The sequence below is a fragment of the Aedes albopictus genome, chromosome 2 (genome assembly GCF_035046485.1).
Source record: "Aedes albopictus strain Foshan chromosome 2, AalbF5, whole genome shotgun sequence".
In the NCBI taxonomy this organism is placed as follows: Eukaryota; Metazoa; Arthropoda; class Insecta; order Diptera; family Culicidae; genus Aedes; species Aedes albopictus.
The window spans coordinates 505,438,706-505,455,565 of NC_085137.1; the positions used below are offsets into that span (position 1 = coordinate 505,438,706).

General features: G+C 40.2%; 1 protein-coding gene across 1 annotated transcript; it reads left to right on the forward strand.

Moving 5' to 3' along the window:
* The first annotated feature begins 7,857 nt into the window (after window positions 1-7,857).
* LOC115265404 (leukocyte elastase inhibitor) lies at window positions 7,858-16,237 on the forward strand. The gene is made up of 3 exons (XM_029870323.2): window positions 7,858-8,018; window positions 8,079-9,053; window positions 15,958-16,237. Exons 1-3 carry the CDS (start codon window positions 7,958-7,960, stop codon window positions 16,083-16,085), a joined length of 1,164 nt encoding a protein of 387 aa, XP_029726183.2. The 5' UTR covers window positions 7,858-7,957; the 3' UTR covers window positions 16,086-16,237.
* Window positions 16,238-16,860: the final 623 nt, after the last annotated feature.

Sequence of the window (16,860 nt, forward strand, 5' to 3'; positions counted from 1 at the left end):
TTCAAAGATTGCAATAGGGATTCCTTCAATGATTTTTCAGAAAATGCTTCGGGAATGCCTCTAGGGATTCTACGGAGGTTGCAGTCCTTCTAGAAGGGATCAGGCTTAAGCGAAGCTTTTTTTTTTGCAGAAACTGCTTCCTTTGGGAATGTATTGAGGGTTACGTTCCGAAATTCATCGGGTAATTTCTCCAGAAATTCCCCCAAACATGTATTTAAAGATTTCTCCAGAGATTGTTTAGAGATTAGGCTCTGGAAATTAAAGTGGAAAGGCAGCGGAAACGTAGCTAATTCGGGCAATATGAGTGTCTATCATTGTCAATCAGATGTTGATTCATTTTCATTTGTTGATAGCTATAGTTAGATGTTGTGATTTAAGCTGTGCTAACCAGTGACAACTGTCTTCTGTAGACCACAAATGCTATAAGCTAGGAGAAGACTGTTCACTCAAAGGGGCTTTTCCCTCTTTCAAAATTTTTAGTTAAAAATTAATAACAATTACAATATGAGAAGACTGTGTTCCAGTAGGGATGTTATGACAAGAAGAAAAAGAGATATAAGATTTAATAGTTCTGCTTAAAAAGCGCAGAATGTTAACTTTACCAAATACATTTTTTTTTCTTCTGTGCCCCAATACCCATTCGATTTTTTTTACCACAAAAGGCTCGTTCAAATATTACGTAACGCAAAATTTGTCAAAATTTTGACGCTATCCGCTATCCCTCCCCCGCGTAACTATTTTTTCTAAGAGAAATTTAGAAATTTTGTATGAAGCGTAACACAGCGCTGGACCCCTCTCCCCTCATTGGCGTTACGTAATTTTTGAATGAACCCAAAGCAGACCCTCCACACCTATCTCCATCTCTGGCGTACTCAGAACAATTTTTCATGAATAAAAAAATGATTTTAAAAAATGTCCCTATTTTGTCAGCACAAAATGCTACCAGGGGCCGACAAAATCGGGTCCTTACTGTAATTCTATTTTATTTCATTCTAATGCTTGCACAGCAAATTCCATGTCAACATCAATATTGGCATCTTATCAGCAATGCACAATGGGAGCAGAGCCGTATTTACGAAGCCAAAAACGTTTGTATCTTCTTCTTCTTCATTGTGGCTCTACGTCTCCACTGGGACTTGGCCTGCCTTTCTTCAACTTAGTGTTCTTTGAGCACTTCCACTGTCATCAATTGAAGGGCTTTCTTTGCCTGCCATTGCATGGATTTGTATATTGCGAGGCAAGTGGAGACCCCCAAACCGTTTGTATCTAAACCTTAAATATCTTCTTATTTTTCAACCTTTTTCTCATCATTGTTAAATTAGGGTGGTCGCTCTAGTTTACTAATCCAAACATCTGCTTTTTGATAGTTTTATATACGTTTACAAAATATTCCACAAAGTTGTAGAAGAACTTATTTGGAACAAGTTTGCCGAAGGAATCCTAACTTATATTTTTTCAAAACCATTTTAGGGTGATCCATGAAATTCAGTTTTGTTACAATAAATTTTATTACATTCGTTTCTCGTGAAAACTTTGTTGCAAGCACTTTGAGAACTATCACCGACGCATATTTTTTCCAAAGAGCTCAATGCTCTGTCTCTCATAATTAAAAAATTTTTGGCTATTTTCTTCGAAAAACTACTTTCTTTTCAAAAGACATCACGAAAAGGAGCAAAAGGATTTTCAATCGCTTGGACTTGCATTGGAAAGATCATATCCTGTTCTATTTATGATGAAAAAACTGCGAATACCTTTTCTGTTTGAAGCTATTTGTTGAATTTAAAAAAAAACGATTTTTTCATGGAAAAGCAGTTGTAATTTTGAAAACCTATGGGACACAAACTTGGAGTCTTCGACAAATTAATGAGTTTTTGGATCCTCTAAAAGTGCCCAGAACAAAGTGTCGCGTGAAAAAATATCACATACAATTATATTGAATAAAAACCAATTTTCAAATGAAAAACAATTAAAACTGTTAACTGTTAGATAGATCAAAGTAGCTTGGCAAAAGGTTATCTATTTCATTTTATAATCAATGCACAGTGGTCAACGAACTAGATTTACGAGGAAAGATGCAATAAACGCCTTCATATGAGTTTTTAGGCAAATATGGTCTTCGACAAATTTGTCCCTAATAATAAGGCCCATTTTAAAATATGTATGAAAATTATGATGGTCCATATTTTCAAAACGAAATTGGTAACCAAACTTTTTTATTTGCAAGAATAACTGTATACATTCTTCACAAAAGTTGTAGATCTACCAATTTTGAGCAAGTTTTCTGAAGACACTTTTTATGTAGCTTTAAGATTGACCGATCTAGAGGTATTTTTCTGAATAAGCTCAGGGTGGTTCAAGAAAATCCGGTTTTCTGGCGTTAACTTTTTCAGTTTTGATTTTTTATCAAATTCGCCTAGGAAACACTTGTCCTCCTCTCCTCTTCTTGGCGTAACATCCTCACTGGGACAAAGCCTGCTTCTCAGCTTAGTGTTCTATGAGCACTTCCACAGTTATTAACTGAGAGCTTCCTCTGCCAATGACCATTTTGCATGCGTATATCGTGTGGCAGGCACGAAGATACACGGAAAAAAATCCATTCCCCTCATCATGAATAAAAAATCATGTTCTTATGATGTCTGCCAAATCATAATATCATAATTAAGATTCATGATATCATGAATGAGTTGACCAGAAATATGAATAGAAACAAGCATTTTCATAAATTATATTCATGGTCGCTTCCTAGCGTTACACTTATCTGCCATATGCAATTATATAAATCGCGCGGTCGTCCAGCACAGACATGTGGAAAAAGTTAAACCTGCTATTTTTGCAAAGTTTTTATTTGGTTAGAGTAATAAATGTGCATTTTATCAGGAAATGGAACATCAAAACAATGTGCCCGTAAGATTCGGCAGTTTGTTGGGAGTTGATTGACTAAAAAGTAAACGCGAAAAAAGTAAACAGTGCCCAGTTCGCGTTTTCGTTGTGCCATCCGTCTTAGTTCCGAGCTTATGTACGGAGAGTGAAGCAAAGTGGGAATCGCGTGCGCTAATTTACGGTAATTCGCTCTATTTTTCCGGTTTATCCTTCGTTCAACGACTTCGGAGACTCAGCAAGTGATGTGAACTAACTAGTAAACAATCGATATGGTTTGGAGGGCATCCTTAGCCCGTTGGATGTAGCAGCCAAAGACAAAAATAGTAAACCAGCCAAATATGATTATCCGGTGAGTTCGATCATTGTTGTTCTCTTTTATATTTGGCCAACTAAAAAGTGCTGCTTGCTCGTAGAAAAAAAGGATGATGGATAGGTCCCAAAATCATATAAATGAGCTCTGATATCACGTATTTTATTTTCTTATGGTTTTAGCTTGCATCGTTTTATTGATCTAATTAAAAACATTTGGGGCCGACGACGACGGAATTATAAAAGTGATACTTAATTTCATGAATTCTATGCATAGCTTCATCTCCCTCAACCATGCTTTTAAGAATTTGATTGAGAAGCATTGAGGTTCGACGACGACGGAATCATAAAAATAATTCCTAATTTCATGAATTTTATGCATGGCACCATCTCAATCAACCATGATTTTATGAATTTGACTGAGAAGCATTGAGGTCCAACGACGACGGAATCATAAAAGTATTTTTTGATTCCATGAATTCTATGCATGGTTCTACCTCACCCAACCATAATTTTATGAATGTGGTGGTAAAGCATCAGGATCTGCATCCAGGTTTATGAAAATTATTCTTTGCTTCATGAATGCTACTCATGATCCCAGCTAATTTAATCATAGCTTCATGATTATATTTTCCATTTTTTGGTGGTCGAAAGCCAAAACAATAACGGGTGCATAGCGTTATGGTGAAATCATTCATAAAATCATAAAATTTAATCATGGTGTATATTTATAACATAAAATCATAAAAAATATCAGGAAACTATGAGTCATATTCATGGTCTTGGGAATGGATTTTTTTCCGTGTACTCTATGCCCAAGGAAGTCAAGGAAATTTCCTTTACGAAAAGATCCTGGACCGACTGGGAATCGAACCCGTCACCCTCAGCATGGTCATGCTGAATACCCGTGCGTTTACCGCCTCGGCTATATGGGCCCATGAAACACTTGTAGAGCATTTGAAGACGCGTCGTTTCGTGCGCTGAGATGGTCGTTATCTCTTTTGGTTCAAAAGTTACAAGCGTTTTTCTTTAAAAAATCATAGTTTTTTAAAAAGGGTTTATGATGGGTTGGGGCAAACATAAAAAAATATCTTTTGCCTGCATTTCAAAGAAGAAATATTCTTATAAAACATATCAAAAAACTAGAGAGGTGTTGTTTTTGTAACTCAAGTGAAAAATACTTGAAAAGTGCCTATTTTTTCTAGAAAATCATCAATATCTTTTGAACGGAATGACGTAGCAACATTTTTAGCGCACGAAAAATGTGCGTTTTTGGATGGGCGGAAGCAATAAAACGATTTGTTCTAGCGTCACCCTATGAAAACTATGGGAAAATGCTCCAAATTTGGTCAAAACAGTTTAAACGCTTTATCTTTTTTGTTTCAAATTTCTCATCAAAGTTGTCTAAGAACCACTTTTAGAGCTCACAAAAACGTAAATTTTCGTGCACTGAAAATGTTGCTACGTCATTCCGTTCAAAAGATATTGATAATTTTCTAAAAAAAATAGGCTCTTTTCAAGTATTTTTTACTTGAGTTACAAAAATAACACCCTTCTAATTTTTTGATATGTTTATAACAACATTTCTTCTTTTTAATGCGGGCAAAAGATATTTTTTATGTTTGCCCCAACCCATCATAAACCCATTTTTAAAAACAATGATTTTTTAATAAAAATGCCTGTAACTTTTGAACCAAAAGAGATAACGACCATCTCAGTGCACGAAACGACGCGTCTTCAAATGCTCTACAAGTGTTTCTTGGGCGACTTTGATGAAAAATCGAAACTGAAAAAGTTAACGCCAGAAAACCGTTTTTTTTTTTAACAAACCCAAAGTTTATTCAGAAAAATACCTCTAGATCGGTCAATTTAAAAGCTACATAAAAAGTGTCTTCAGCAAACTTGCTCAAAATTGATAGATCTACAACTATCCCGAAGAATGTATATAGTTATTCTTGCAAACAAAAACGTTCGGTTCCCAATTTTTCGGACATTTGGACCACCCTAATTTTCATGTATATTGAAAAGAGGGCCTTATTTTAGGAACAACTTTGTAGAAGATCATATTAACCTAGAAAATCATTTGAAGGCGCTGAATGCATCTTTCCTCGTAAATCTGTTTCGTGGACCATTGTGAACTGTTAAAAAAATTTAAATAATTGAGGCCATGCTACGAGTGTCTGGGTTTGAATCCCGGTCGATCAAGGATCTTTATATTGAGGGAGAACCCATAGATCACGTTGTTTTTTAATAAATTTTTCGATATTCTCTGGTCCCTTGAAGCATACTTGCTCATACTTTACACATGCCTATCGAACATTATCGAAGAATTCCCATCCGCAAAAATCCTGGGAAAATTATCTGAAGGAATCTAGTCCCAGCAAAAAAAACCCGAAAGGGATATTAGATGGAATACTTCGAAAAATTCCGGTAAAAATCCCTGAAGAAATCCTTAGTTGAATCCCAGGAGGAAACTAAAATGATCCCAGAACAAAAATTCTGGAGGAATCTTAGAAACATCTACAAAAAATCCCAGCAGAAATCCCTGAAGGAATCTCAAGAGAAATCCCTGAGAGAAATTCTGGTGGAATCCCTGAATGAATCCCTGGAGAAATCTGGGAAGGAGCCCCAGAAGGAAATAACAAATAGGAATTCCGAGAGGACTCCACGAGATATCTATAAAAGAGTCTAGTAATGATTCCCTTTTGCAAGATCCTTGAAGGAATCCCCCAAAGAATCTCGAGAGGCATGCCTGAAGGAAAGCCGCAAGGAATCTTGGGAAAATTTCGAAAAGAAATCTCGAGAGAAATTCATAAACGAATTTCGTAGGTAACCGTGGGAGAACTTAATTAAGGAATCGTGGGAGGAACTCCTGAAAGAATCTTGAGAGCATTCTCGGAGAAATAATTAAAAAAAGTCTTGGAAAGCTTCCCTGAAAGAAGCAAGGCAAAATCCTCGAAGGACTTCCCAAATGAAACTCGAAAAAAAAAATCCGGTTGAAATCCCGAGAAAATCTATAAAGGAATCCCGGAAAAAAATCTTTAAACGAATCCTGCTTGGAATGTTGGGTGGATTCAATAAAGGAATCCTGGGAGAAATCACTGAAAGATACCCGAGAGAAAAGCCAGGTATAATTGTGAAGGAATTTCTAAAAGAATGCTAGCACAAATATATGAAGGAATCCTCAAAAGATTCTTGGAGTATTCCGTGAAAGAATCTCAAAAGGAGTCCTTTTAAATATCCTGGAGGAATCTCTGAAAGAAACACGCGAGAGATCTATGAAAGATCCATGGAGTAATTCCTGAACGAATCCCTGAAGGAATTCCAGGTAGAACTAGAATTCCAGGTAGAACTAAAAACGGGAATTAATATAGGAATCCCAGGAGAAATGACTCATCTAATTTAGAAAAGAATCCATGAATCCTGGAAGGAATCTCTGGAGAAATCTCAAGAAGACCCTTGAAGGAATTCCAAGAGAAATTCTGAAATGAATCCCGAGAGAAGTCCCGGAGGAAGTCTCTGCAGAAATCCAGGAAAAATCCATAAGGGAATCCCGGGAAGAATCGCTGAAAGCATCCCTGAAATAATCATTAAAATAGTCTCACAAGGAATCTCGAAGGAATACCGGGATAAATATCAAAAAGAAACAAAGGAAGAATCACGAGAAAAATGTCCGATGGAATCCCTAGGATGCAACTGTAACTTTGGAATTCCGGGAGAAATCGAGAATCCCATAAGAATTTCCTAAAGGACACCCGAGAAAATTACTGAAATCCCAGGAGGAATTTCTAATGGAAATTCAGAATAAATCGTGAAAATACCATGACAGAATCCTGCAGGAATCCTTAAAAGCACTCAAAGGGAAATATTTCCAAAAAATACTCTAAAGGGACTATAAAGGAATCCCGCCAAGAATCCCGAAAGAAAATTCGGGGGAAATCGCTGGAGAAATCCCGAGAAAAATGCCGTAAAGGATCCATAGAGGAATCTCGTTAAAAAACAATAAAAAAAATACCGGGAGAAATCTCTGAAAGAATTCATCCAGAAAATTCAGAGTATTTCCCAAAGAAACCCCTAAACAAATCTCGGGAGGAATACCTGAGAGAATATCCAAAAATCGGTTAAGAAATCCCGATAAGTATTAATGAAGGTGTTTTCGCCGATTTCTCTATTTTTGTGTCGATTTTCATCTAGTCCAAGTCTATTGAATAAATGGTTTATTTCCATTTTAAAGTGGATATCGTTGACAATTCTTTTTCGATGCATATTCTAAACCTAAGATGCTTGTTAATTGCCGTAACATTGTAAGTTGTTCAGAATTATAGTTACGGAAAACTAGATGAATGAAGAAAGCAGCTTTGCAAAAAAAAACTTTTTAAATGGTATTTTAGCATACAGGGCATGATTTTGCATATCTATACTAAATATTATCATCAGCTAAACAAGTTCAGAAATGCTGTTAACTAGTGTACTTTAAACTAATCGACAGACTAACCTCGAGAGGCATCGTAACGCCTTATTGTAGAAAAAAGGAAACAAAAATATTATGTTTTCCTAGATGTGCAGTGCAGCTCCACATTCAATGCAGCTGGGATTACCGGTCATGTATGTTTTCAATCTTTATCAGTGCCGTATAGAAACTAAATAGGAACCAACAAAAATGGTTACAACTATCCTTATCTGACCAGTAATCGTCCCCCGGCAGTCACGTTCAGTAATCAAAGCTGTTCAGTTCATACTTCTATCCACCACTACGGACTGTAAGACAATGAAGTGGGTGATCATATCCGTGTTTTACGTGATCGGAAGCATCTCGGCCGACTTATCAGGTATGAATTGAAATTGAACGGCTTCTTGGTGCAGTTATCTACAACACCTTTGATTTTCAGAATTCTCCACATCAACCACCAGCTTCACATGTGACTTCTTCAAACAAGTTTTCAATCCATCGGAAAATGTCGTCATATCACCCATTTCGATCCAGACGTCCCTTTCGATGTTCTACCCACTTGCCGGCAGCAAAGTATCTCCGGACATGCAGCGGCTCTTGTACTTACCAGCAGACAAAAACCAAGCTACGTCCAATCTCCGTAATTTCGTTCAATCGCTGGACAAGCAAACCAACGTCGGATCTTCAACCTTCAAGATGCTCTCCAAAGTGTACCACGTAGACGCTGAGCTCAAACCGCAGGTCACACCACTGTTCAAGGAAACGTTCAGAGCGGAAGTCGAGTTGGCAGATTTCAACGATCAAGCGAAGGTCGCCGCATCGGTCAACAGCTGGGTGGACCAGGCAACGAACGGAATGATCAAAGAGTTCATGCAAGCCGACGAAGTCCGAGTGGACAACGATCTGATGCTGCTGAACGTTGTGGCGTTGAACGCCTCCTGGGAAGTCCCCTTCAATCCCGAGGAGACCGAATCGGTGAACTTCCACTTTGTCAACGGAGACCACCCGGTTCAGATGATGTTCAAACAAGAGCAGATCCTCTACGCGAATCTTCCAGATCACGGCTGCCAGGCGGTGGAGTTGCTCTACGAAGACGGAACCGACCTGTCAATGGTGGTTGTGCTGCCAATGAAGAAGTCATCGCTCGAAAACCTAGTTCGGGAGTTCAGTGTGGCCTTGTACGGGAAGATCAACGAGCGGCTCAGCATGGAACGGATCCAGCTAGCGCTGCCCAAGTTTACGATGCGGAAGAAAATCGATGCACAGCAGCTGCTGAAGAACATGGGACTGAAGGCGTTGTTCGAGGAACTGGATCTGGATCTGTTGGTACGGGATAAGTCGCGCATCGGTGAGATCCGACAGACGACGTTCATCAAGGTCAACGAGAAGGGCACGGAAGGGGCTGCTGCTACTGGTAAGCGATACTGTTATGAGATTGGTTCATTCCTTGCTTACTAAGTCAACTATGGGTTACGGTATGGTTTTTCTTAGAATAATATTTGTAGCAGTTCAAAGTGCAGGTTGAACTAGGTATAACACAGCATTGGTTTGTTTGTCGGCATTTGCCATTGTTAGGACTTACATAAATGTTTCAACAAGAATTCCTCTAGAAGTTCCTTCAATAATTTCTCTAGGAGGATTACTACGAATTGTTCCAGATGATTATCTAGGAGCTACTACAGAGATTCGCCTAGGACTTAATCCAAAAATTGATTTTGGCATTTTAACCAGTACTTTCAAGGATTCCTGTAGAAGTTCCTTTAGGAAATTCCTCGGGAGTTGTTCAAGTTTTTTACACTGCTTCTTCTGGAGGAATTGCAGTTGGAGGTCCTGGAGTAATCTCGGAATAAAATCTCAAGAGAATTAAAAAAAGCTTCTGGAGAAACTCCTGAAGCAATTACTGGAAAACCCCCAGCTGGAATTCCTGGAAAATTATTGCTTTGACTTGGTGCAGAGGTAGTGGATCTTTCAATGGTTCTTTGAAAAGCTCTTGGAGAAACTTCTTGGTCAACTCTTGGAAGAACTTTAGGACTTACAGAAGAAACTTCTTAAGGAATTCTTAGAAGGAATATCTTGTAAGAACTTTTAATGGTGCGGGACTTCCTGAAAATAGTCTTATTTCAAATCCTATTCCTAATCCAATTCCAATTCAAATTCCAATTACAATTCCAAATGCAATTCCAAATCCAAATGCAAACGCAATTCCAATTTCAAATCCAATTACAATTTCAAATCCAATTCCAATTCCAATTCCAAATCCAATGCCAATTCCAAATGCAAACGCAATTCCAACTCCAACTTCCAATTTCTAATTAAAAAACAATTCAAATTTCAATTCCAAGTGCAATTCCAATTCAAAATGCAATTTCAATTGTAATTCCAAATGCAAATGCAATTCCAGTTCCAGCTCCACTTCCAATTCCAATTCCAACTCCTACTCCAATTCCAATTCCAAACGCAAAAGCAATTTCAATTCCCACTCTAATTCCAATTCCAAATCCAAATGCAATTCCAATTCCAATAACATTTTCAATTGCAATTCCAATTCCAAACGCAAATGCAATTCCAATTCCATTTCCAAATGCAATTCCAATTCCACTTGCCATTCCCTACTTCAAATGCAATTACAATTCCAACTAAAATTCTACTTCCAATTCCAATTTCAAATTCAATTCTAATTCCTATTTCAATTGCAATTTCTATTCCAATTCCAAACGCAAATGAAATTCCAATTCCAATTCCAAATTAAAATGCAATTCCAATTCTTACTAAGATACTAATTCCAATCCCAACTTGAATGCAATTCCAATTCCAATTCCAACTCCAATTCCGATTCCAAATCCAATTCCAAATGCAATTCCAATTCCAACTCCAATTTCAATTCCAAATCCAATATCAATTTCAATTGCAATTCCAATTCCAAACGCAAATGCAATTCCAATTCCAATTGCAATTCCAATTCCAATAAGATCCTAATTCCAAATGTAAATGCATTTCCAATTCCAATTCCAATTCCAACTCCAATTCCGATTCCAAATCCAATTTCAATTTCAACTCCAAATCCAAATTCCATTACAATTCCAATTTCAATTCCAAACGCAAATGCAATTCCAATTCCAAATCCAATTCGAATTCCAATTCCAATTCAAAATGCAAATGCAATTCCAATTCCAACTAAGATTCTAATTCCAATTTCAAATACAAATGCTATTCGAATTCCAACTCCAATTCTGATTTCAAATTCAATTTCAAATGCAATTCCAACTCCAATTTTAATTCCAATTCCAATTCCCATTCCAATTCCAATTCCAATTCCAAATCCAAATCTAATTACATTTCCAAAAACAATTTAAATTCCAATACAAATTCCAAATGCAAATACAATTCAAATTCCAACTCCAATTCCAATTTCAATAGGAACTTTCTGTTCCTATTAAAGAATCCTGATCCTAGTCTTACTGCTATTCCTATACCAATAGACGAGTGCACGGATGAACTGAAATCATCGCGGTCCGAGAATTTTGACACTAGAGCGGGGCCGCTTCCAATCAGAAGTGAACGATTTCCAACTAGAATTGAACAATTCTGATTGGGAATGGCCCGGCTCTAGTGTCAAAATTCTCGGACCGCGATGAATTCAGTTCATCGATGCACTCGTCTATTTGTGCAGAAACGGGATTCATATTCTTATTCTTGACGAAGTGTCCGACACTTCCAAGTCCTAGTCCTAGTCCTAGTCCTAATCCTAGTCCTAGTCAGGGATTGGCGGCATGCACCGTGCGGTGCGAAAAAAGCCTGTGCTTCACACAATCTCAAGTGCTGTCTCCCGTTTTTGCCGAGAGACCGAGATGTATGAGTGAGAGCTTTCGTAATTGCGCGAGAGACAAATCGCAGCACTAGCTCTACGGCGCAGGGAGTAATGCACGGTGCTTGGGACTGTGCTTGTCACCAAACAGAAAAAATCACTTAATAAATTAATTGAAGAGTTTGTGTTTTCGGCAAAGTTGTTAAGCTCGTCAAGGGTTAACAAGTGTTGGGTCGTTTGATTCGAAATTTTCCCAATCATGCGTAGTATCAAGCCAAGTGCAAAGCACGGAGACAAGCACCGAGAGAGTGCATACGACAGAGCGTGAGAGACAGGAGCGCTCCAGCGCGCGGCAAAGTAAGCGAGCAACACACAATTGATTGCACGTACTTGTCTCCTTCTGGTTTGTTGTGCTGTCTCGTAGCAGCGTGTGCGGCACGCAAAGAGTTTTGAGTCGCACCCTATCCCTGGTCCTAGTCCTAGTCCTAGTCCTAGTCCTAGTCCTAGTCCTAGTCCTAGTCCTAGTCCTAGTCCTAGTCCTAGTCCTAGTCCTAGTCCTAGTCCTAGTCCTAGTCCTAGTCCTAGTCCTAGTCCTAGTCCTAGTCCTAGTCCTAGTCCTAGTCCTAGTCCTAGTCCTAGTCCTAGTCCTAGTCCTAGTCCTAGTCCTAGTCCTAGTCCTAGTCCTAGTCCTAGTCCTAGTCCTAGTCCTAGTCCTAGTCCTAGTCCTAGTCCTAGTCCTAGTCCTAGTCCTAGTCCTAGTCCTAGTCCTAGTCCTAGTCCTAGTCCTAGTCCTAGTCCTAGTCCTAGTCCTAGTCCTAGTCCTAGTCCTAGTCCTAGTCCTAGTCCTAGTCCTAGTCCTAGTCCTAGTCCTAGTCCTAGTCCTAGTCCTAGTCCTAGTCCTAGTCCTAGTCCTAGTCCTAGTCCTAGTCCTAGTCCTAGTCCTAGTCCTAGTCCTAGTCCTAGTCCTAGTCCTAGTCCTAGTCCTAGTCCTAGTCCTAGTCCTAGTCCTAGTCCTAGTCCTAGTCCTAGTCCTAGTCCTAGTCCTAGTCCTAGTCCTAGTCCTAGTCCTAGTCCTAGTCCTAGTCCTAGTCCTAGTCCTAGTCCTAGTCCTAGTCCTAGTCCTAGTCCTAGTCCTAGTCCTAGTCCTAGTCCTAGTCCTAGTCCTAGTCCTAGTCCTAGTCCTAGTCCTAGTCCTAGTCCTAGTCCTAGTCCTAGTCCTAGTCCTAGTCCTAGTCCTAGTCCTAGTCCTAGTCCTAGTCCTAGTCCTAGTCCTAGTCCTAGTCCTAGTCCTGGTCCTATTCCTATTCCTAGTCCTAGTCCTAGTCCTACTCCTAGTCCTAGTCCTAGTCCTGGTCTTAGTTCTGGTCCTAGTCCTAGTCCTAGTCCTAGTCCTAGTCCTAGTCCTAGTCCTGGTCTTAGTTCTGGTCCTAGTCCTAGTCCTAGTCCTGGTCTTAGTTCTGGTCCTAGTCCTAGTCCTAGTCCTAGTCCTAGTCCTAGTCCTAGTCCTAGTCCTAGTCCTAGTCCTAGTCCTAGTCCTAGTCCTAGTCCTAGTCCTAGTCCTAGTCCTAGTCCTAGTCCTAGTCCTAGTCCTAGTCCTAGTCCTAGTCCTAGTCCTAGTCCTAGTCCTAGTCCTAGTCCTAGTCCTAGTCCTAGTCCTAGTCCTAGTCCTAGTCCTAGTCCTAGTCCTAGTCCTGGTCCTATTCCTATTCCTAGTCCTAGTCCTAGTCCTACTCCTAGTCCTAGTCCTAGTCCTGGTCTTAGTTCTGGTCCTAGTCCTAGTCCTAGTCCTAGTCCTAGTCCTAGTCCTAGTCCTGGTCTTAGTTCTGGTCCTAGTCCTAGTCCTAGTCCTGGTCTTAGTTCTGGTCCTAGTCCTAGTCCTAGTCCTAGTCCTAGTCCTAGTCCTAGTCCTAGTTCTAGTCCTAGTCCTAGTCCTAGTCCTAGTCCTAGTCCTAGTCCTAGTCCTAGTCCTAGTCCTAGTCCTAGTCCTAGTGCTAGTCCTAGTCCTAGTCCTAGTCCTAGTCCTAGTCCTAGTCCTAGTCCTAGTCCTAGTCCTAGTCCTAGTTCTAGTCCTAGTCCTAGTCCTAGTCCTAGTCCTAGTCCTAGTCCTAGTCCTAGTCCTAGTCCTAGTCCTAGTCCTAGTGCTAGTCCTAGTCCTAGTCCTAGTCCTAGTCCTAGTCCTAGTCCTAGTCCTAGTCCTAGTCCTAGTCCTAGTCCTATATCAATTTTTGCAAGAACGGGATTCTTATTCTTGACGTAGCGTGCCAAGCTTCCTTCTTAGTTTAGTGTTCTATTTACACTTCTTTAGTTGTGGGCTTTTTTCAACAATGGCCATTCTGCATTTGTTTTTCGATACTATATGCCCGGAGAACTACACCTAACCTTCTTTTCGAAGGTCATTTCTAAGCAGGCTTAATGTATGCATCTTTTTATGCTCTGCAGTACGAGTTATTCAATAACAATATTGAGCATAAGAAAATGCAATAATGATGGTAGCAATGACAACGGCGTCCGGGGGGGGGGGCGTTCATAGGATAAAGGCATTTGGGTCTCAGGAAGATCTAAGGAAGAGAGGGGCTAGTGCCTAATCAACGAGGTTTTGAGGGGAAATCAGTAAGATGGTCACTGAGAGGATTTTACATTTGTTTCGGAGGGATTTCAGCTGGGTTTTTGACGGGTTTTGAGGGATTTAATTAAACTTGCAAAGATGTTCAATAAGATTTTAGGGGGCTGAGGGAATTCCAGAGGGGTTTTAAAGATATTTCGAAGGCTTCGGGGGTTTCAGGCGTTTTCAATAAATTTCATGAAGTTTCAAGCGGTATCAGGGGTTTCAGCGGCGAGGTAGTTTAAGAAGGGTGACGCGAGTTTCAGGAGGTTTCATGGTTGTTCCAGGATGTTTCAGAGGGTTTCATGGAATTTTCAAGGGCGTTTCAGGGGAATTTCAAGGCATTTCAGGAAGTTTCAAAGGATTTTTGGCGGGTTTCTGAGACGTTCCAGACGCGTTTTCAGGGTTTTCGGGGGATTCAGGTGCGTTAGGGTCTGAGGGCGTTTTGAATAGATTTCGGAGATTCCAAGGGAATTTTCAGGAGGTTTAGAGGATTCAGAGGGTTTTAAGGGCCTTTCAAGAAATCTTAGGAGGTTTCATGGGGGTTTCATGGAGCTGCAAGGTGTCTCATGGTGGGTTCAGCGAGTTTCAGGTGATTTCAGAGCCGTTGAAAGAAGTTTGGAAGATTCAAGGTTTTTTTTTTTCAGGAGGATTCATAGGATTTCAGTGGCACTTATGGGATCTCAGGGAGCTTCAGGAGGGTTCAGGAGGTCTCAAGGCCGTTTTAGGAAGTTTCAGGAGGATTCAGGGAGACTTCAGGACTGTTACATGTTTCAGGGGCGTTTCAGGGGGGTTGTCAGATTCCAGAAAGAGTTCAAAGACGTTCCAGGGACGTTTCAAAGAAGTCAGGATTGTTCCAAGGATGATTCAGAGGGTTTCATGGGATTTTTAAGGGCGTTTCAGAGGTTCTCAGAGGCACACAGTTGGTTTGTATGAGAATTACGAGAGGTTCGAAGAGGTTTCGGGAGGTTGAGGGTCTCAGAAACATTGAGGGGGTCAGCTGCGTTTCCAGAAATCTCAGGAGGTTCCATGGGGGCCATGGAGCTTCAAAGTGTCTCATGGTGGGTTTCAGGCGAGTTTCAAGATACTTCAGGGACGTTGCAGGGAGTTTTTAGGATGGTTCAGGGAGTTTCAGTGGCATTTAAGGGACCTCAGGGAGCTTCAGAAGATTCAGGAGGTCTCAGGACTGTTTCAAGGAGCTTCACAGGTGTTTCAAGCGATCTCAGGAAGTTTCAGGAACTTTTCAGTGCATTCTGGGGGTTTCAAGGACGTTTGAAGCAAACTCAGGAGGTTTCAAGGGTGTTTCAGGTACTGCTCTGGAGCGCCGAAATCCCTCTTGAAATCTTCTAAATCTTCAAATCTCAAAGCCCCTTGCAATTCCTTTAAAATATTTCTGAACTGCACTGAAGATTCCGTGAAAGCACCTTAAGCTTTCTTAAATTTCCCCAGAGCCACTTAAAACACCTTTGAAACCCCTGAAACTCACCCCCTTTGGATTTACTTGAAACCTTAGGAAGCCCTTTGGCACCATCTAAAAACCGCAGAAGAAAAAAAATCCGTCCACGAAAACTAACTATGAGGGAACTGTCTCAATTTATGAACACAATTTCCTCTTATTATTACTAAGAGAAAAAATATTTTTTCAAAGAAAATTTGTCAGGAGTCCCTTAGCCCCCAAAACTTAATTAATATGAATAATATTTGTTGGAAATTTTACAAGGAATCAATTTTTAGAAGGCTGCAAAGCTATCAAATACATATTGTTGCTACACTGGACCACTCCACACTTCCCAGCTTGCAAAAGAAAATCATGGCACAGAATATCGAGTGATAGAGAATTTATTGCACAATTGATTGAAGTTCAACGGTTTGAAACACATGTTGTTTGTTCTTCCCAACTTTCTTCCACAGAAACCCAAGCCGTGGGCCGCGCAGGCTACCCTAATTTCTACGTTGACCATCCCTTCCTCTATCTGATCCGGAAGCGCTCGACCAAGGATATCATCTTCATCGGACACTATTCCGTGCATGAACAGTGAGAACGTGTATCCGTTAGCAGCAAGACCGGGAGTAGACTGATCCAAGGTCTGCATCCAACAGATGGTCTGTCGGTTGCACTTCAAAATATATGCTGAAGGAAGTTACCCAAAAGAATTACTCAATAAAGTTAATCGACCTTCCTTCCCAGTCACGCTTGTGAGTTTTGAATTTTGCATCGAAATATTCCCACGAAGCAAGTGCACAGTCTACAACCCGACCGGCGTAGCCGGTGCAACCCTGCTCATCCTAATGGATGTGTGAATAACTTTTCCGCCTTACTATTATGCACCGGTAGACACCTGCGTGAATGAATGAAAGGTGTGTCATCGTCTCCTCCATCGAAAAAAAAAAAAAATAAGCGGGAGAAATTTGATTCCCACCCATTCTTCGCCACACCACGCATACCTATATCAGCTGGAAGACACATGTTCCCTGGTTCCACTTGACGTCACGCAAATATCTGCCTCCTCCCTCCTCCTTCTAGCGTATGAAAAGTGTAAATGCAAATTTTGAATTTTATGAATTGGGGCGGCAGTGCGCTGGTGGCGTCAAGACCGCGTCAAGTCAATGATGACGACTATCCAATTCAGTACAGTGGCTGCAATCAACGAAAAAATTGACCGAAACCCAGAGTGTGGCTCATATAGAGATTTCATGCATTTCGTCATCATAATTTCAATTTTATACAACTCATTTGAGTGTCATAATGATCAATTTTTCCGCACTGGTTCATTATGCAACTGAAATGAGTTGTATAATGAAAACTAGTTGCAT

Excerpts from the sequence above, each read along its gene's own strand:
- LOC115265404 (XM_029870323.2), top strand. The coding sequence starts at position 7,958 with ATGAAGTGGGTGATCATATCCGTGTTTTACGTGATCGGAAGCATCTCG. Across the intron at positions 8,019-8,078 it reads CATCTCGGCCGACTTATCAG|AATTCTCCACATCAACCACC; the intron begins GTATGAATTGAA and ends TTTGATTTTCAG. Across the intron at positions 9,054-15,957 it reads GGAAGGGGCTGCTGCTACTG|AAACCCAAGCCGTGGGCCGC; the intron begins GTAAGCGATACT and ends TTTCTTCCACAG.